The sequence below is a fragment of the Coturnix japonica genome, chromosome 17 (genome assembly GCF_001577835.2).
Source record: "Coturnix japonica isolate 7356 chromosome 17, Coturnix japonica 2.1, whole genome shotgun sequence".
In the NCBI taxonomy this organism is placed as follows: Eukaryota; Metazoa; Chordata; class Aves; order Galliformes; family Phasianidae; genus Coturnix; species Coturnix japonica.
This window is the reverse complement of record NC_029532.1, coordinates 6,368,336-6,386,881: the sequence shown is the minus strand read 5'-3', so window position 1 is coordinate 6,386,881 and position 18,546 is coordinate 6,368,336. Positions and strand designations below refer to the sequence as shown.

At 47.5% G+C, this 18,546-nt stretch overlaps 3 protein-coding genes across 4 annotated transcripts; 1 reads left to right on the top strand and 2 right to left on the bottom strand.

Moving 5' to 3' along the window:
• Nucleotides 1–5: 5 nt before the first annotated feature.
• Nucleotides 6–2,578, bottom strand: ENTR1 (endosome associated trafficking regulator 1). Its single transcript, XM_015878908.2, has 6 exons — nucleotides 2,195–2,578; nucleotides 1,913–1,986; nucleotides 1,637–1,748; nucleotides 1,466–1,528; nucleotides 543–682; nucleotides 6–372 (listed from the first exon to the last, which is right to left on the bottom strand). The coding sequence occupies exons 1-6, from the start codon at nucleotides 2,513–2,515 to the stop codon at nucleotides 279–281; spliced, it is 804 nt and encodes a 267-aa protein (XP_015734394.1). The 5' UTR covers nucleotides 2,516–2,578; the 3' UTR covers nucleotides 6–278.
• PMPCA (peptidase, mitochondrial processing subunit alpha) lies at nucleotides 2,578–9,611 on the top strand. Its single transcript, XM_015878905.1, has 13 exons — nucleotides 2,578–2,630; nucleotides 3,356–3,558; nucleotides 3,638–3,717; nucleotides 4,406–4,488; nucleotides 4,754–4,848; nucleotides 4,991–5,091; nucleotides 5,441–5,704; nucleotides 5,870–5,962; nucleotides 6,213–6,331; nucleotides 6,777–6,867; nucleotides 7,103–7,165; nucleotides 7,449–7,593; nucleotides 7,912–9,611. The coding sequence occupies exons 1-13, from the start codon at nucleotides 2,578–2,580 to the stop codon at nucleotides 8,079–8,081; spliced, it is 1,560 nt and encodes a 519-aa protein (XP_015734391.1). The 3' UTR covers nucleotides 8,082–9,611.
• Nucleotides 9,612–9,823: 212 nt separating this feature from the next.
• INPP5E (inositol polyphosphate-5-phosphatase E) lies at nucleotides 9,824–18,526 on the bottom strand. 2 transcript variants are annotated; one of them, XM_015878888.1, is made up of 11 exons: nucleotides 18,369–18,526; nucleotides 16,785–17,828; nucleotides 15,744–15,867; nucleotides 14,879–14,976; nucleotides 14,235–14,359; nucleotides 13,961–14,080; nucleotides 13,514–13,621; nucleotides 13,073–13,234; nucleotides 12,397–12,512; nucleotides 11,822–11,958; nucleotides 9,824–11,170 (listed from the first exon to the last, which is right to left on the bottom strand). In XM_015878888.1, exons 2-11 carry the CDS (start codon nucleotides 17,639–17,641, stop codon nucleotides 11,038–11,040), a joined length of 1,980 nt encoding a protein of 659 aa, XP_015734374.1. In that variant the 5' UTR covers nucleotides 17,642–17,828; nucleotides 18,369–18,526; the 3' UTR covers nucleotides 9,824–11,037. The 2 variants fall into 2 exon arrangements, with proteins under 2 accessions (XP_015734374.1, XP_032303955.1); XM_032448064.1 differs by lacking the exon at nucleotides 13,961–14,080.
• Nucleotides 18,527–18,546: the final 20 nt, after the last annotated feature.

The following is an 18,546-nucleotide window of genomic DNA, read 5'->3' as shown; positions in this document are numbered from 1 at the left end:
ACAGCTTCAGTACTACCGCGACCCAACGTCACTTCCGCCTTTAATGGATCCCTTATAAAGGGGGAGGCGCTTCCGGCCCGGCCCAGTTCGACGGGGGGAGGCCGGGTGTTCATAGCAGCCCCACTATGGCACCGTCCATAACACGGCAGGGCGCTGCCCTATATGGGATGGGTCCCACCCCGTGCTGCTTCCAACCTCAGCCATGGATGGAAGAGCTGCTCTGTAGTGCTCAATGAGGAGCTCAGCGCTGAGCTCAGCCTGTAGGTCCATGTTGGGTTTCATTGCCCATCATCCGACACCTCCGAAACTCTGTCTATGGATTTAAGGAGGTCGGCGACGAGCTGTAGTGATTCTGCTCCAGAAAGCAGCTGCCTATGGGAGAAACACTGCGTTAGAATGGGGAGGATACAGCACACAGCAACTAAACCAGGACAGGGACTGACCACAATAAAGAACACAGCCATTAAACCAAACACCTGTAGGGGATGTCGATCCTTTGGCTGCTATCAGTATTAAACACCTGTAAGTTGAAAACAACTTACTTGATTGAAGATCGAGAGCTGGTGATGACAGCCAGGAGGTTCTGTAGGGCTGTGTCTGCGTTCTGCCTCACCACAGCCAGGTTTGCTGACTGCCCCGACCTCAGGGCTTCGTTCTCCAGCTGGTAATTCTTCAGCTGGACCTGGGAGAGGGAAATAAAATGCTCCATAATGAGAATGTAAATAAAAGCAAATGGGAAATGGGCTCCATCAGGAGAGGGGTGGTCAGCAGGGATAGGGAGGTGATTGTCCCTCTCTACTCGGCTCTTGTGAGGCCCCATCTGTTGTACCGTGTCCAGGTGTGGAGCCCTCAGTACAAGAAAGACATGGAGATTATGGAAAGGGTCCAGAGGAGGGACAGGAAGATGATCAGGGGGCTGGAGCACCTCCCCTATGAGGACAGGCTGAGGGAGTTGGGTTTGTTCAGCCTGGAGAAGAGAAGGTTGCGGGGTGACCTCATTGCAGCCTTTCAATACCTGAAGGGAACTTACTCCCAGGAGGGGAGTAAACTCTTGGAAAGGGCTGACAATAGCAGGACACGGGGAAATGGTTTTAAGTTAAAAGAGGGAAGATTTAGGTTGGATGTTAGGGGGAAGTTCTTCACTAGGAGAGTGGTCAGGCCCTGGAACAGGCTGCCCAGGGAGGTTGTGGATGCCCCGTCCTTGGAGGTGTTCAAGGCCAGGTTGGACGGGGCCCTGGGCAACCTGATCTATGGGGTCTCTATGGGGATCTATGGGGTATTATGGGGTCTCTATGGGATCTCCTGGGTAACCTGATCTAGTAAAGGTGTATGTGTGGTGGCCCTGCCAGGCAGGGGGGTTGGAACTACATGGTCCTTGAGGTCCCTTCCAACCCGGGTCATTCTGTGATTCTGTAATGTAACACACAACTGAGCGAGGTGCCTTGAGGATATCACTGCTTTGTACCTGAAGCAATGCGTTCTCCTGCTTTAGTTTCGTAGCGTTGTTTTCTGCCTTAACAGCCCGTTTCTGAAGGGGAATAAAGGATGAGTGTGAGATGGTGGAAGGCTGGGTGGTATTGCTGGTAGTGATGTGGTTTGTGTTAGAGCTGTATGAGATGGGGATGGCAGCACTTACAGTCATCAGCTGGAGGTTCTGCTCCACGTGCTGCACCATCGCTTCCAAGTCCTGAGCTTCCTTCTCTTCTTTGAGTTTGTTTTCCTTGAGCTTTCTTTCAAGCTTTTTCATCCTTGTAATGAGATGGAAAACAGAACTGGGCTTGGGAGAATAACCACAAGAAAACTCCAGGGGAAGAAGCGAAAAACTATTTGTTTGTGTAATAACAAGAAGTAAAGGCATCTCATAGAACTGCCTTTATAGGCTGCAGCCCAAGGGATTCCTTTCCTCACTCACACATCTGCTTGATCTCCACAGATCTCCTGCAGCTCACGGACCCTCCTCCTCAACGCGGCGTTCTCTGCTTTCAGCTATAAGAGAACAGGAAGAAATCCATGTTAGAGATGGGAGAGCGGTTTAACTGCACCGCACACACCCCAAGGGCAGGACCAGGGGGTACGAGAAGGCTGGGAGGTCCCATCTCCATTCCTCCATCCTCCATCCTCCATCCTCCATCCTCCATCCCTCCATCCTCCATCCCTCCATCCTCCATCCCTGTCCCATCTCCATCCCTGTCACCTCCTCGTATCCCCGTTGCCGTGTATCAGCGCTGTCCCTCAATCCATCGCTGTGTTCCCGCTCTGCAGCCGCGGGCCGGTACGATCCGCTCCACTCCAACTCATCCTCATCCTCCTCTACCTCAGAGCGGGGCACCGGGCCCGGCAGGAGGAGGGGCCCGAGCGGCACAGCATGAGGGGGGGGATTGAAGAGGCCGGGCTGCTCGGCTCTGTCGGTCGCAGCTCGGTCGCAGTTCCGTGCTTTGCTCCTCACGAACTCTCGGAAGGAGAACGGGTTGTGCTCCGTCTGTTCCGTGTGTTCCGCCTTCAGCTCAGCCGCCATCGCTCCGCGCTCCGCCCATCCCGGCAGCCCCGGCCGGAAGCGACGCGCTGTGGCAGGGCAACATGGCGGCCGCCGTGGCGTGGTTACGGCGCGGAGCGTGGGGCCCGGCCCGGCGGTGAGTGTCGGCTCGGGGTGAATCCGGTTATGGACGGCACCTTGTAACACTGCAGGCCCGGGTTCGAATCCCCCTGTGGCGCAAGTGGTAGAAGTGCCGCTCTGCTGAACAGGAGGCTCCAATCCCGGGGGTTGGACTCGGTGATCTCTAAGGTCCCTTCCAACTCGCACAAGACTGTGATACTGTGACTTGGAGGGCAGACTGAGAGTGGGGTGTCTATGGGGTCTGCATGGGGTCTGTATGGGGTTCAGTGGGTCTCTATGGGGCTCTATGGGGTGTCTACAGGCACTATGGGGCGATATGGGGTGTCTATGGGGTTCTATGGGGTTCTATGGGTCCCTATGGGGTTCTATGGGTCCCTATGGGGTTCTATGGGGTGTATATGGGGCTCTATGGGATTCTATGGGGCTCTATGGGGCACTATGGGGTGCTATGGGGTGCTGTGGGGAACTATGGGGTGTCTATGGGGCTCTATGGAGCAGTATGCTGTGTCTATGGGTCCCTATGGGGTGCAATGGGGTGCTGTGGGGCACAATGGAGTGTCTGTGTGCCCGGGTTCGAATCCCCTGTGGCGCAAGTGGTAGAAGTGCCGCTCTGCTACACAGGAGCCTCGAATCCCGGGGGTTGGACTCGATGATCTCTAAGGTCCCTTCCAACCCTTATGACCCTGTGTTATCCTCATTAACATGGCAGTTCTCCCCTAACACCCGCTGTGTGTTTTATAGGTGTGGGTTAGCTGTCACCCGGAGCTACAGCGGAGGCGGTTCGTACCCCAACGTGTCGCTGACGTGCCCGCTGCCCGGTGTGCCCAAAGCCGTGTTCGCTGCCACCGAGGGCCGGGAGCGATTCGAGACGCGGGTGACGGTGCTGGAGAACGGGCTGCGCGTGGCATCACAGAACAAGTTCGGGCAGTTCTGCACCGTGGGCAGTGAGTGCTGGGGATGGGGGGGATGGAGGGGAGAACTGCTGGGCGGGCAGAGCGCTGAGCTCGTGCCTTCTGCTGCCAGTCCTTGTCAACTCCGGATCGCGGCACGAAGCCAAATACCCGAGCGGCATCGCGCACTTCTTGGAGAAGCTGGCGTTCTCTGTGAGTAGCGTGGACTGTCCGGTTTCACACAGTATCACAGTCTCGTGTGGGTTAGAAGGGAACTTAGAGATCACCTAGTCCAACCCCCGGGATTCGAGCCTGTGTGTAGCAGAGCGGCACTTCTACCACTTGCGCCACAGGGGGATTCGAATCCGGGCACATAGACACTCCATTGTGCCCCACAGCGCCGTATAGAACCCCATAGTGCCCCATAGAGACCCATAGAGCCCCATAGACACCCCATAGAGCCCCATAGACACCCCATAGAGCCCCATAGAGCCCCATAGAGATCCCATAGAGCCCCATAGACACCCCACAGAGCCCCATAATGACCCATAGAGCCCCATAAGACCCCATAGAGCCCCACAGACACCCCGCTCTCAGTCTGCCCCCCAAGTCCATTCATCGCATCCTGCCCCCCAAGTCACAGTTTAACAGTATCAGAGTCTTGTGTGGGTTGGAAGGGACCTTAGAGATCACCGAGTCCAACCCCCGGGATTCGAGCCTCCTGTGTAGCAGAGCGGCACTTCTACCACTTGCGCCACAGGGGGGATTTGAACCTGGGCCTGCAGTGTTACAAAGCGGCGTCCATAACCGGATTCACCCCGAGCAGGATGTGTTTGTTGCACGCAGTTGTTCTATAGTTGTCTCTCTGCTGCTTTGTGATGCTGATGATCCTCGTTCTCAGTCCACAGCGCAGTTTAGCAGCAAAGATGAAATCCTCCTCACCTTAGAAAAGCACGGAGGCATCTGTGACTGCCAGGCTTCCAGGTACAAGGGGGGTTTTCCTCTGTTCTCTTTGAGGTGACCGCCAGTCACTGTGACACTAAAAGTTGTGTTGTTGTTCTAAGCAGCAGAATCCTGCTTGTGTCAGCTGCTAAGAAACCCCAAAAGCGAACTGGCAGGATAACGAAAGCCAGTAGCGTTGCATTTCAAAGCATTTATTGCGTTATGGGCAAACATAGGGCTGCAGTGCCCTAAAGCACTGTTACGGAGTCAGTGTGATTCTCAGTGCAGCTCTTTGCTTGCCTTGCAGGGACACCATCATGTACGCTGTTTCTGCTGATGCCAAAGGCCTGGACACTGTGGTCAACTTGTTGGCTGACGTAGCCCTGCAGCCCAGGTTATCAGGTTTGGGAACATAATACCTGCCTCAGAACAGCAATCCCAAAGCATGACTTGAGAATTCTCCATTAGATCGTGCTCATCAAGGAGTTCTCATGCAGCTAATGAGTATCTCCCTTGGTAGTTTTCTCTTTCTTTCCTCTTATAGACGAAGAAATTGAGATGACTCGAATGGCGATACGGTTTGAGCTCGAGGACTTGAATATGAGACCTGATCCAGAGCCTCTCCTGACAGAAATGATCCACGCGGTAAAACACTGACGAGTCTATTCTGTGTGCAATGCCCTGGATGAGATGCTGCATCCTCCTCCTCAGCTTCCCCCCTTACTGCAGGGTTAATCTTAGACTTTTGAAAAGAGATTTTTATGTTAATCGGATCTCAGTGGTATGAGGGAGAATTTTACTGCCTCTGCATGAAGCTCTGCCTTTTATACACGAAAGGTTTTAATCTAAGATAGTAATGAGTATAGATTATCTTTGCTGAGATGCTGACTTATGCTACTGTCAGTCTGTCCTTACCCCTAAGTCTCAAACAGAAGGTGTAGATTGAGGCGGTGAAATAATATTTACTACTTCAATCTATCTTATTTCCTTTTAGGCAGCTTATAGAGAAAATACGGTTGGACTGAAGAGGTTCTGCCCAGTGGAAAACACTGATAAAATTGATCAGAAAGTCCTGCATTCCTACCTAAGCAATTACTACACGCCGGACAGGATGGTGCTGGCAGGGGTGGGAATTGAGCATGAGCAGTTGGTGGAGTGTGCAAAGAAATACCTGCTTGGAGTGGAACCAGTGTGGGGTAATGCACAGAGCAAGGAGGTGGACAGGTCTGTGGCTCAGTACACGGGCGGCATTGTCAAGGTAAAAGGAAGGTGGAATGGCCTTCTCCTTTCTGTTGTTGATTTGAACATGATCCCAAACCAGCCGTGGCAGCTGTTATCTGATGTGTTAATTAATACGAATTTATCAAGTCGGATGAAACAGATGTGAAAATCAATCCTAATAGTTTGTCTGCTTTTCACACAGGTCGAAAAAGACATGTCAGACGTGAGCCTGGGTCCCACTCCAATCCCAGAGCTCACCCACATTATGATTGGGTTAGAAAGCTGCTCATTTTTAGTAAGTATCAACCTAAAATACTGTGTGTTGGTTGCTGTGTACTTGCAGAACCTCAAGCTGTTATGTCTCAATACCTGAACTCCTGCCCATGGAACCTGTACCTAAAAGCAGCTTTTTCACTCACCAGCTGATAAGGGCATTGATCTTCACGTTCCTCTTGTTCCATGTTTTGCTCTTTACTCATCCCTGATCCTTGAGAGCCCTCCTGGGTCTCTGCTGTTAAGTGACCAAATTTCTTCCTGAATTTCAGGAGGAAGACTTCATTCCCTTTGCAGTTTTAAATATGATGATGGGAGGCGGTGGCTCTTTTTCAGCTGGAGGGCCTGGCAAGGGCATGTTCACCCGACTGTACCTCAATGTGCTCAACAGGTTTGTGTTTGCTAAATGGAGAACAGAAACAGTCTTGTATAGCAGGCTGTCGAGGAAGGCCTCGTCCTGTGAAAGACAGCACTCGTAGGTTTTACAGCTTGTTCTGTTGGAAATACATGAGGCTGATTTGTTTGTTAGTGAGCATTTCGAAAGAGGGAAAGGTCAGAAGCGAACCAGAATCCCTTCTTCCATCAGCCCAATCCATTCCTTCAGGCAGGGAATATTAAAAGATGTAGGTACTAGTAGTACTATTCCATTGTTTTCTATTTAGTCTCAAGGACTCAGAGGGCAAGAAGGAAAAACTCAGATGTGGGGACTGACAATTCCTTCTGGTACTGCTGAGGAGCCTGAAAATGAGCTCGGAGGGGACTCACTGTCCGTGTTGTTTTAATTTGATATTTCTATTCTGTTTTCTAAACTTTACCATTTGTTTGTGTACTCACAGGCACCACTGGATGTATAATGCAACTTCTTACCACCACAGTTACGAGGACACAGGTCTCCTGTGTATACATGCCAGTGCAGATCCCAAACAGGTATACAGTCCTGTATTCAGGTGTCCATAAACGGTCACTGTATCACTTATTACCAAACAGTGATATAAATTACCTAAAGTACTGGTAGCAGATAACTATAAACTTGTAACACTGCAAAACTATTGGAATCCAACAGTGTTTTTCTGAAATTAAACTAGATATTGAGCGTATTATGCCATCCTAATAGAATATTCATCATGGTTGTAATTTTGTTTCACATGCCTGTTTTTCTTAGGTCCGAGAGATGGTGGAAATCATCACAAGAGAATTCATTCTAATGGCAGGAGCGATAGGAGAGGTCAGCAACTACATAGATGGTCTTTGAGCGGAAGTATTGCATTGTCTTGGCCTTGTTGGGGTGAAGTATTTCTTGTATATCCATAAAGAGAACATTGTGATTTTAGCAGCATGTTCACAGAGTGGAAGGCCTTTCTTTGCATAACTCTGTGCTCCACAGCTCTTCACAACTATCTTTTTAGAGCAAAAGAAAGGCCACTGAGCACTAAGCCAAACACTTGTGTTAACCAGAGAACATTGGCCAGTCATCTTAGAAGATGTTTGTATCTGCTGCTCATTTGCAGGTAGAACTTGAGCGAGCAAAAACACAACTCAAATCTATGCTCATGATGAACCTCGAGTCGAGACCAGTCATCTTTGAAGACGTGGGAAGGCAAGTGCTGGCAACCAACACAAGGAAACTACCTCATGAGCTCTGTGCACTCATCAGTGAGTAAACCAGTTTTCCTCTCTAGATTGATCTGTGGGTACAATCTGAGGGTGGCTATTTACAATAGATATTCTGATAGCACAGATGAATTGCTCCAGTATGGGGATATAAATATAGATACAGATTTCAAACTGATCTTCTCAGTTGCTTGCAAGCTGGCATTGTTTGTCTGAAGGGCAAAAGCTGAAGCCTTGTAGTCTGGCTAGCAATGATTTGGTTTTCTGAGCATCGTGAGGTCTGAGCTGGTACCATAATAAAGCTGGTTTGTGCTATTTTGAATGTGGCTGTTAGAGCGCTGGCTTTTTTTCCCACTGCAGGTAAGGTGAAATCCTCTGACATCAAGAGAGTCGTCACTAAGATGCTCCATAAGAAACCAGCTGTGGCTGCGCTGGGTGACTTGTCAGACCTGCCTACCTATGAACACATCCAAGAAGCACTTTCTAGTAAGGATGGTCGCCTTCCCCGGCTGTATCGGCTCTTTCGATAAAGCAGCACTTCCTGAATATATGAATATGAATATATGAAGACCTGCTGCTGCTTTCATTTTGGTTTTGTGCGTTTATAATACTGCTACAGCTCCACTCCCTCCCAGATCTTTCCAGGCATACTGTGCAGACACAGAGTGACATTACAGCTGAGCAAAACTGCTTCAGAACATTGGGCTACAAAGAGCTCACTGTGTTGGATTTACAGGCCCACCCTGGCTCAGGATGAGAACTTTGATCCTCAAGATGAGCGTACGCAGCCTTCTCTTGGTACTGGGGAGAGCATTGCAACCCCAAATATTTACCACTGCTACTCAAAGCACATACGTGAGAAGTCACTGCTGTGTGTTACCATTAAGCCATGTTGTAGGAGCAGCCTTTTCAGCAGCATTAGTGTGGATGGCACATTAGAGACCCCGCTGTCTGCCTTCTGGAAAGCAGTGTCCTGCCTGCCCCTGCAGGCACAGCACCTACACAGGGCAGACAAATGGCAGTAGGCCAGATGGGATTAAATAACAGAAGGCTTCAGGCTAATAATTAGAGGTGTGTTCCTCTAATTAATAGCCTTCCTTCACAAGGGTGCTCACCACACTTGTTATAAAGGATTTCCTTTAGATTACACTTCAGTTTGACATGTTGTACTCTAGCAAGACCTGTAAGGGTAGAGGGAGACTGCTGAAAATGCTGCTAAAAAGATTATTCTAATATTCTCTCTTCAGATAATATTACAGCTATTGCCATGGGGAAAAAGTATTTGGTCAAAATGACTTGGGGAACTATTGGTTATTACCCATGCAAAACAGAAGCTGCAATCCAGGTTCTGTTCCGAGCATTGTGGATTATCTCACTGCTGTAATTTACCATCTGTAATACTCTTAGAATAAATCATATGTCTGGGAATAACTCAGTAATTGTGTTAGAACCCAAGGGAAAGTAGATTTTCACTTGAAAGTGAATTATGCTAAAGAATAAAAGTTTCTCTTACTCCCAAACCAGTATTCAAAGGAGTTGCACCTTAAACTTGTACCCTATCTTTCTTCAAGAGTAACAATCAGATTAATTTAAGGCCTGGCAAAAAGAAGGCAGAACTGTCAGCCTTACAGTGGTGTGGAGCTCAGCAAGCAATTAAATTCAATGAAATGACAGTGTTTAGAAAACTCACGATACTGAAAGTGACAGACATGGGACTGCTTTGTGTTCCAGAAAGAGAAAAAAATGGCAAATATTTCACATATTGAAGAAATGGGGACCCAGAAGAGATGAGAAAGCACCTTGGTATGAATAATCCCTTGCCACAGGGGCTTAAAAATGGAGACAGCTGGATCTCAGCATTTCACCGGCTTGTTGTGTGTTGTAAGGAACAGTCAAATCGTGAGTAGAATACTACGAGGCAGCTACGATCTGCTTTATCACCGTACCTTACATAACTGGAACAAAACGTTACATTGCTTCTTACAGGACTCACAGAATGGAAGTCATTTGGTTGCAGTGCATGTTTTTAAAGACAATAAAGAAATCTCTAAATGACTGAAGCAAGTAGAGTTCTGAAATGGAGCAGTGAAGCACTACCTTTCCTGAACTGGCGGGTGAAATGCCCTTTATTTGTTCAGTGCAAATAATACCAAAGAAGCCTGTCTTGCTTTACCAGCTGAAGAAGAATGGCTAAGGTCACCCAAAGGGTTAGCAGGCATCACAATCGAATGGCTATAGTTCTGACAGCCCTGCAATATAAGACTGGCTCTCATTTAAGGTACCATATTGATTCATTTTTATTCCTTTAAAAAGAAAGGAAATCCAAATACCTGGTGGCTACAGACAGGTCAGTGCCATAGATGTTTGTACCGCAGAACAGAAGCCCTGTCTTGGACAGGTTGCATAGTTAGCAGCACTTCCAAATTGTTTGCACGGTATTACTACTGAGGTGATTAATAACCCAGCCAATCTGTGCCTATAAATATTAGCTGTACTTAACCTTTTACCAGTGCCATACCAGTTCATATGCGTGTATTAGCCTTAGGGGAACACCACATCAAAAACAGCCAGTTATTCACAGTTCACTGAATTGGGAAAATAAAAACAAAGCGAGTTTAACTGTCGTCAGAGGGAACAGAATGGCACTGATCTGACTTGCTGCAGTTTCCCTGCTTGCTTCCTCAGTACTCAGTTCAAGATCCCAATCACTTTGGTGGAGCATTACACAGTAGCTGCATTTATAGAGTATTGTTTTCAATTGGAGTGTCCTACGGCAGAAGGGGGGGGAGGTGATTTAAAGTAGATTGCTGCAAGCAATCCCAACAGATGAATGTGTGGTGTGCGAATTGGTATTTACACACCTCCCCACTAACAAAAAGGCCTACGGAATAAGGACTGAAAGGCAATGTTCATACACCTCGAATGTATGATAGTACACTCATACAGATCCTGCTTGCAGAGGCCCAAAAAAGCCCAACTCAGGAGTAACCATCCACAGACAAAACTGCCTACATTCCCCAAGTGGTCCCCATTATTCATACTGCACATTTGGCTACAGGTAAGGAAAAAAACAAACCCACAAGATACAAGGGGTAACCTGATCAAATCAAACCGGCAAACCAACTTTTTTCACCTTCCTGCAGGTTTTTCTTAGGTCCCTTGCCCCCAGTCGTGCCAACTTCCAGTGATGTGGACCCTGTATGGAGTCATCTTAGAAGAGACAGACTGCATCTGGTCAGTATGGTCATCAATATTGCGTCGTTGGAATGGATGCCCTAAATAACCAACTCGGTTTTTTCTTCAGCAAAAGCATTTGAGCTGTATGGATTACCTCATGCAAATGAATCCAGGATGAGGTTTAAGACATTCTTCACAGGCCCCAGCAACTGCCAGAGGTGCTTAAGCAGACAATTCCCTGCAGATTTTGCCGTGGCTTGAAATGCTCTTTCCAGGCACCTCTAACACAAGCGTTGCGGAGTTCTTAGCTCAGGAAATGCTACATATGCTGCTGGATTTTTGGTCCTTTTGCTGTCGTCGATTCTGAAGTTCCCTTGTAATCCTTCTCTTTATTCCAATCAAGTAGAGTTCTCTGTCAAACTGCCCCGCAGCAAGTGGAATACTGCAATATGAAAACAAGCCATTCGATTAGGGCACAAATGCATTCCTGTTTGCCCAATGTTTACCAGCTCATTCATAAAACAAAGGGCCAGATTTATTTATTTTTAACCTTTTTTTAACACCCCCCCCCACCCAAATCCCAATTCTGATTGATGAAGAAGTAACTGTCCTTTTCTAGCTATCTGATACCAGATGCTGAATTTCAGTGACTTAACTGCATTTTCTGAGGAGTTACACTAGCACAGCAGCTGACAGGGGAATATTAAGAAACTTGGGAGTTTCTGGCATACAGCTATGTTGGAATGCAGCCACCACTGGGAGTGCAAACAGCGCTGACCCCAAGAAAGGGAAAGAGGAACAGAGGAAGAAATCTGCCCATGTTTTCAGGCAAAGCAGAGAGCTGCATATCAGGTAGAACACAGGCTCAGACAACTGCAACAGACTCCATTAATCTCCCTCAGGATGATTAAGAGACCTGTCAGCCAGGATTTCTGATGTCAGCTGCGAGGCTTAAGCACTATCACTGCTCAGCACTATTGGGTAAAAAACAAACAGGGAACTGAGTCCATTTCAGGGACTCTGAAAGGGAGTGTATCCTCAGGATCACTGCAGATATATACAGTTGTAAAGAACAGCACCAACAGGTACTTACTTGTCCCTGCCAGGCCTCACTTTCACACGGAACAACGCAAACACAGGACGGTGGTCTGAAGTTTTGATCACAGGACAAGATGAGTATTTAACAGCTTGGATGTCATCTCTGTACCGACTGCGGAACACTACTCGGTCCTGGGAGACAGAGAGGAAACTCACAGTAACTCCCTTTGCATATCTATGCTGGAGAGAAGCACAAGTTCATTTATCAGACTCTACTCAGTGAAATTCTTGAACAGGGATGCAGTCATGAAGAATGTATGTCTGATCCCAATTGCCTTTTCATGTCCAATTCTGAGCACAGAGGATGAATGCACTGGAACATGATGTGAGGCAGGAAAAAGTAAGACTGGCAGTCTGTGATAAACTCTCACGTACTCAACAATCCTTTATTCAGAGTTCCACATGCCCTGCTGTCCTTGATAAATTTCAGCATGGCTGTTTTACATGCAGAGCTACTATAGGAGGGAGCGTATTCAAAGCAGTTTTTTAATGTAGGTGAGAATCCCCTCTGGAGATGGGTAAACACATAAGCAGCCCTTCCAAGAGCGCTGCTCTGAAATCCTCTCTTACCGTGTAGGAAGGAGTCCTCTGTTTGGAAGTGGTGTCGTAGCTGTCCTTTCCTATGTCAAACTTGTAGGAAGGGCGGAAATGAATGTCAGCCTCTTGGAATCCTTTGAAAATAGACCCTGTATGGGAGGGGGAGAACAATGTAAACAACAACCTCCTTCCATCACCCTGGCACATATTCTGCACTTATTCACCACTGTTGGACTAATGCTGGGTAGGAACAGCAAGCATGTACATACATGACAGTGGAAGACAAGGCTCTGGAAATGTAGGAAGTTCAGGTTCTTATATGGTGAAGACGAATAGCTAGACTGTGCCTATTTAAACAAACAACACTTGGTCTATGTGCTTCCCCTTCCACTGAAAGCTCCCAATGCTTTGTGTATGCTGCCTGTTCAGTCTAAATGCTCTTGGTGCTGTGAGACAATGATGTCAGTTTCAAAGAGGAGCCAGATGAAACAGAGCAATAAATAGCTTGGCAGATTACACAAGATACACAGCAAAATGCAGAATTCTCTTTAATAGACTCCCACTAGATTCAACAACTGCTGAGTTCCCTCTTTAGTGATCTTAACAAGAGAAAGCAGTGAATATGTTTAGAAAATAGGGAGCTGGCAGGAATCATTTCTGTGTGTAGAAACCTTTGTCCCTGAAGGCTGGGGGGGCAGCTGTTACTTACCTCTACCCATTTCACTGGTAAGCTGGTCATATGCCAGAAGTTTGGAGACTCCTGTTTCTGGATTCTGGTTCAAGATGGAATCCACAGTTTCACGGTCCTTATTTAGTCGGAAGTTGAAGTCACCAAACCAGAATACTTCATCAAACCGAGTCGTGACATCACCTGCAGATTCAAGGCCAACACATCAGTATGAAAGGAAACATCCTAAAAAGCTCCACAAGCAGACAAAAAATTCTCTTTCCCTTTGAGTTTGGAGGAAAAATAAAGTATTTGATGGAGCTGCATGTTCACTGAAACTCCATTGTTAGAAAAGACACACAGCCCCTTTTTATATCAACTAATTCAAAACCACCCTCCCATTTTCTCTTTCTTTTCACACTCCCCTTTGGATTTCTGTACGATCCCTTTTTGGGCTCATACATAAGAATGTTTCACACTTACCAGAGCTGGATCGATAGGGGTTTGTGTCCGGAACGACCTTAGGAAGGGTAAGTGCTTGAATGGTTTTATTGTAGTCCAGCTTCCTCTCATTCACCTTACTATCTCCAGCTGAAATAAAGAAATCCCACTACTGGCAAGGATGCACCATTTTCATTCATCTCCATTTCTGATGATAAAAAAAGCTTTCAATTGGGAATCAGAAATTCCTGTAAGAAGGAACACTGCCCCAGGGAGCACACAGATTTTTTTTATCAATAAGGGAAACAAATGCACAGTTTGCTATCACACATATTCCCCTCCCTCCCCTCTTCAGTTCAGCAGTGCTGAGCTTTGACTTCAGTCTGTCCAGCTCTTGTGCTCCCCTGCAGCCTTCTTTCTTTCATAAATCAACCCCCACCCCCCCCGTCCTCAGTCAGGACACTGCTAACAAAACTGTAAGTGTCTCACATGTGAAATGGGAGGTAATGAAGAGAAAGGAGGTCCCAAAAAACGTGAAGCAGATTCCCAGAGCTCCCTTGGTTTTGATCTGAGATACAATTCGAGTTGTCACTGTGGCATATTCCACCTCTGGAAGGAGAAAGAGAAGCTGTGGTCACAGAAAAGCTCCAGAGATAAAGAGTATGAAAGGGAGGAGAGGGACAGCCCTGGAGAAAAGGACAAGACACCTGATAGCAGCAGTCCTTTCACCTCCCCACTCTCCAGCTCATACTGGACCACACACCTGAGCAGAACCAGATCAGGTCCCTTCGAATGAAGACAGACATGTAGAGCACTCCATGAGCAGCAGAATACAGCATGACGTAGTGGGGGCCCAGCGTCTCCTGGAGGCGGATTTCCCACTCTCTTCTGCAGGAGAGAACAACAGCTGGATCACAAAGACAGTATAAGAGACAACAACCAGGAAAGAAAATCAGCATTGTGAAAACAGAGCAATCCTTCTAAGGATTTCTAAGGAAATACAATTCTCATTGGAAGGAAAAACTACAAAAAAACAAAGCAGGGGCTGACACAAGGCTCTGACCTGCTCTTCTAGGGCTAATCAATCTCACACAATAAACTTTGGAGCAATGTAGTATTAACAAGCACTAGATTGCTAACACTAAGGGCCAGTGGGTTACAGCTGGCTCAGATAACACCCTTACTGAACAGCAGTTCTGTTAGCTGTCCTGGAAAAGGGCCACGTTCTGTATTTATGGATTTTAGTGACATTTTCCTCTAACACCCATTTCCCATGGTGCTCACACAATAAGAATTCACAGACATTACAAGGCAGTTTATGAGGAATATGATTATTTCCAGACTAATTAAAACCAAAGCTACTAGTCAACAAGAAAAAAGGATGGTTCATTACATTGTTTTTGCTACCTGTCTGGACAGCCTTCTTGAACCCCGATGACATACATGTCCTGGGCATAGTCAGGATCTGTTGGCAACAAGAAGTCATCCAGATTCTCTGGAAGTTCCTGTTATTAAAAACATGAATTATCACAAGATTTACTACAAAAGGAGAAGTGCAGATAAAGCTACAAGATTTACAAACAACTCATGCTTCTAAAATAGGATACTACTAAGAATATTCCTTCCCAAAGGTAGATCTTTGGGAGGTAGCTGAATCGCCATCCCTGGCTGTGTTTAAGAGCTGTTTGGATGTGGTACTGAGGGATATGATTTAGTGTAGGGTTTTTAGAGTTAGGGTTCTGGTTAGGCTGTGGTTGGACTTGATGATCTTCAAGGTCTTTTCCAACCTGGGTAATTCTATGATTCTATGATCTCAACTGCTGTCACTCCAGCAGTATCAGCACTCTGCAGGTTGGTTGCTGCAGCTACACAGGCTGATAATGTGACATTTCTAATTTCCCAGGTTGTATTTTGTCACCAAGCTCACAGGCTATTTACTGAACACCACAAGGGCTGATTGTGTTCTTCCAAGCATAGCTTCTCAATCATCTACTTGAATCCATTGTAAATTCCTTTGCTAAGTAAAGATGTAGACAGGAGATGATATTCTTTAGGCATATTCTCTTACTGAACAATCAGACCTCCTTCACAAGACCCTGACAGCAACAGGGCATCAAGGGGCTGCCACAAAAAGCCAGAGAATTGCTAAGAAGCTTCTTGCTGTTTCCATGCTGAGTACCCGAGGAACTCCAATACTGAGACTTTATCTCTGTAATAAATACAAGATAATTCTACTGCTGCCAAAAGCATCTGGAGAATGATGTGCACGTACCTTCTGGCCTTGCATGTTCCAGGTGGCCACAAAAATTCCAATATTCCTATCAGGGAAATACCTGCTGAGTTCTTCTGCTCCCAGTAAGGCACCACTTGCCAGAAGGCTGCCTTCCAAATAGCTTCTGTGAACAGAAAACCCACAAAAGAGCATCATGATTGGAATACAGATCTAACGCTCAAACATTAAGGTAATCAAGAATAAACCTTTAGCTCATGAAAACAATGTCTTTATACACTATTCTGCTATCTTAATGTTTACCTGTTTATCTGCAGGTGTTTATCTGTTTAATGTTTATCTGCAGTTTTTAGAAACTCAAAGATAAGAAGTAATAGACGTACGAGAAACACAAAGCAACTCAAAGCAGAATTACTTTCCCTGTTATTACCGCCACCCACTCCTTGGATCACTGATCAGATTTGTCCCCTGAGGTCCTGCAGAGCACTGTGTACCTACAGCACACTGTTTTTAGCTGAGTACTTGGTGTCCTTTACCATTCAGCACACTTCCCAATCTGTGCCACATTTGTGCTGTGTGCTGGGAGGTCTTTGCAGAGTGAGGATTCCATACCTTAACAAGCAAAATCAGTCCCCCCTCAATCAATAACCTAAGCTTAACTAATTTATGAAGACAGCCAAGTTGAGTAAGAGGTCAGGGCCCCAGGAGGAGAAAGTGCTGTAATGAGACCCAAGATTATTCTATAAGAATAGTGCAAGATCTGAGACAGAGCGGAAATATTCCCATCTGTTAGCATGCACAGCTACTGCTCCTTATCCTTCAAAACAGCTTACTTAAATATTACAAGTAAACCAACAGTAAATCTTTCTCTTCTGAAAAACAATACACAGCCCAAAGGAGAACACGGAGTATTTGTACCTGTATCTGTACCAGTATTTTCATCTACAAACCATTTCCAGTCTCCTCAGTAACAACAGAGACCTTCAGTCACAAGTTCTCTGCCTCTGACCATCAGGGTTCCAACAAGGCAGCCAGCACCTACCACACAGAGCAGACTTTGCCAGGAGAAGCTGGGGGACGTACCTGCTTCGGACATCCTTGGAACGAATGGGAGTGAGCAGACTGAACGTAGATTTCATGGAGTCTGTGGAGCAATTATCATAGAGCGTCCCGTTGCCATGCAGCCTGGTGTCACTGAAGCTGTTGCTTACCCTCCCAAACTTGTGCTGAGAATAATGGCGATAATCCATTAAATCTGGGTCAATCTTATTTGCTGTCCTCAGCGTATGAGAGGCCACATTGAGCTCCATGGGCGGCAGAGGTCGAGCAGGCATTATTTGGGACAGCCTGGGTTTGCTGCCTGCAAACGCTTTCCCACGCAGAAGCCCACCAAAGGCACTGGAGATCTCGGAGGCTCGTTTCCCCAGGTCAGAAGTGCTTCCTTTGCTTTTCCCCATGGGACTTTCTTCTGAGGCATCTGGTGAACTGTGCAAGGAGTTTGGCTCGCAGCACTGAGCACACGGGGCTGCTCTACCCCTGATGGGAGAGGTAAGAGCTGCTTCCTGCAGGGAACCATTGGAGGAGCTCGTCTCGTTGGGATCGGTCAGACTTTCCTGACTAGTTCTAAACCTCCTCCACCTCTTCCAGTTCTTCTCATCCAAAGATGCAGCTCGCTCCAGCCGGGGTTTCCTGGGAGGCCTTGGGGTAATGGATTTAATTTTCACGTTAGCTTTGAGTTCATCTGGTAGAAGCTTTAAGGTTTCATTCAATAAGGTTTCTACGCGTGGAGGAGATTCAAAGCTCAGAACACCATTGCTGCTGGCTTCCTTCTTTGCTGCTTTGCCTGCTTTTTTAGCTTGCAGGCCCTGCACCGCTCCACCTTCTGCCTTCTGTGTAATGCATGTCCCTGAGTGCTGCGAAAGCCCATTGAGAGAACTCATTCTCCTCCCGGGTACCAGCTACGGGCTCCTCCACACATGCAGTTCCTCACAGCATAGCTTTCTTTCCCTTGCTTACTCCGTGGGCTTTAACAGAGCTTTAACCAAGGCAGGAAGATGTGGAGCCTGAAGATGGTTCAGTCTTTGGTTGAGAGCAATGGGAAGGTGACCGTGTAGACAGCTGCATTGTCTGTAAGATTTCAAGAGGTAAAACACATGAATTTTCCCCAAAAGAAACACGTAGGAACGAGAACTTCCTGAGCTGCAAAACTCTGGATTGCTGAATTCATCAGCTCCTCGTAGGTCCACGTTACAACAACTCAAACCTTACCGTGACCTTGCACCACCGTTATTCTCACCATCACAAGAGCAGGATGCTGATTTCACACCGTTATTTCCCTAAGAGCTCTATGCACCAGCAGCAATGACAGCGAGTTAAACCTGCCCCATCCATCTCTGCCACTTCTAAGGCCGCAGGGCAGCCCTGAGTCACAGCGCTCAGCTCCAACCAGAGCCACAGGACGGGGACATTTCCATCGGCCTCCCAGCACGGAGCGACCATCAAACATCCCCCACCCCGTGATAGGGACGCAATGCTGGGTTCAAGGCGATCCCTTTTAGCTCTTTAGGATCCATCCTCCATCAACACCCCGAATCGAGCAGCCCTGAGGCGGCCGCCACACACGCAGCCCCCCCCGCCCCACCAGCACAGCCCTGCGGCCCCACTCACCGCTGAGAGCAACACGGCCGCGCTCCCTCGCGGTGTTGGCCGCCGCCTCAGCGAGGCCCGGGCCCCGGCACTGCCAGGCGGGCCCGGAGCCGCCCCGCTCCGAACCGGAGCCGCTGCCCGAGGCCCGGCGGAACAGCAGGCCCCGCCGCTCGGCCTTAGCAACGGGCCCGCCCCGCTT

Excerpts from the sequence above, each read along its gene's own strand:
- INPP5E (XM_015878888.1), bottom strand. The coding sequence starts at position 17,641 with ATGAGTTCTCTCAATGGGCTTTCGCAGCACTCAGGGACATGCATTACA. Across the intron at positions 15,868-16,784 it reads TCCAAGGATGTCCGAAGCAG|AAGCTATTTGGAAGGCAGCC; the intron begins GTACGTCCCCCA and ends TTCTGTTCACAG. Across the intron at positions 14,977-15,743 it reads GGAACATGCAAGGCCAGAAG|GAACTTCCAGAGAATCTGGA; the intron begins GTACGTGCACAT and ends TTTTAATAACAG.
- ENTR1 (XM_015878908.2), bottom strand. The coding sequence starts at position 2,515 with ATGGCGGCTGAGCTGAAGGCGGAACACACGGAACAGACGGAGCACAAC. Across the intron at positions 683-1,465 it reads AGGAGAACGCATTGCTTCAG|GTCCAGCTGAAGAATTACCA; the intron begins GTACAAAGCAGT and ends TCCCTCTCCCAG. Across the intron at positions 373-542 it reads AGCTCTCGATCTTCAATCAA|GCAGCTGCTTTCTGGAGCAG; the intron begins GTAAGTTGTTTT and ends TTTCTCCCATAG.
- PMPCA (XM_015878905.1), top strand. The coding sequence starts at position 2,578 with ATGGCGGCCGCCGTGGCGTGGTTACGGCGCGGAGCGTGGGGCCCGGCC. Across the intron at positions 3,559-3,637 it reads GCAGTTCTGCACCGTGGGCA|TCCTTGTCAACTCCGGATCG; the intron begins GTGAGTGCTGGG and ends TTCTGCTGCCAG. Across the intron at positions 4,489-4,753 it reads TGTGACTGCCAGGCTTCCAG|GGACACCATCATGTACGCTG; the intron begins GTACAAGGGGGG and ends CTTGCCTTGCAG.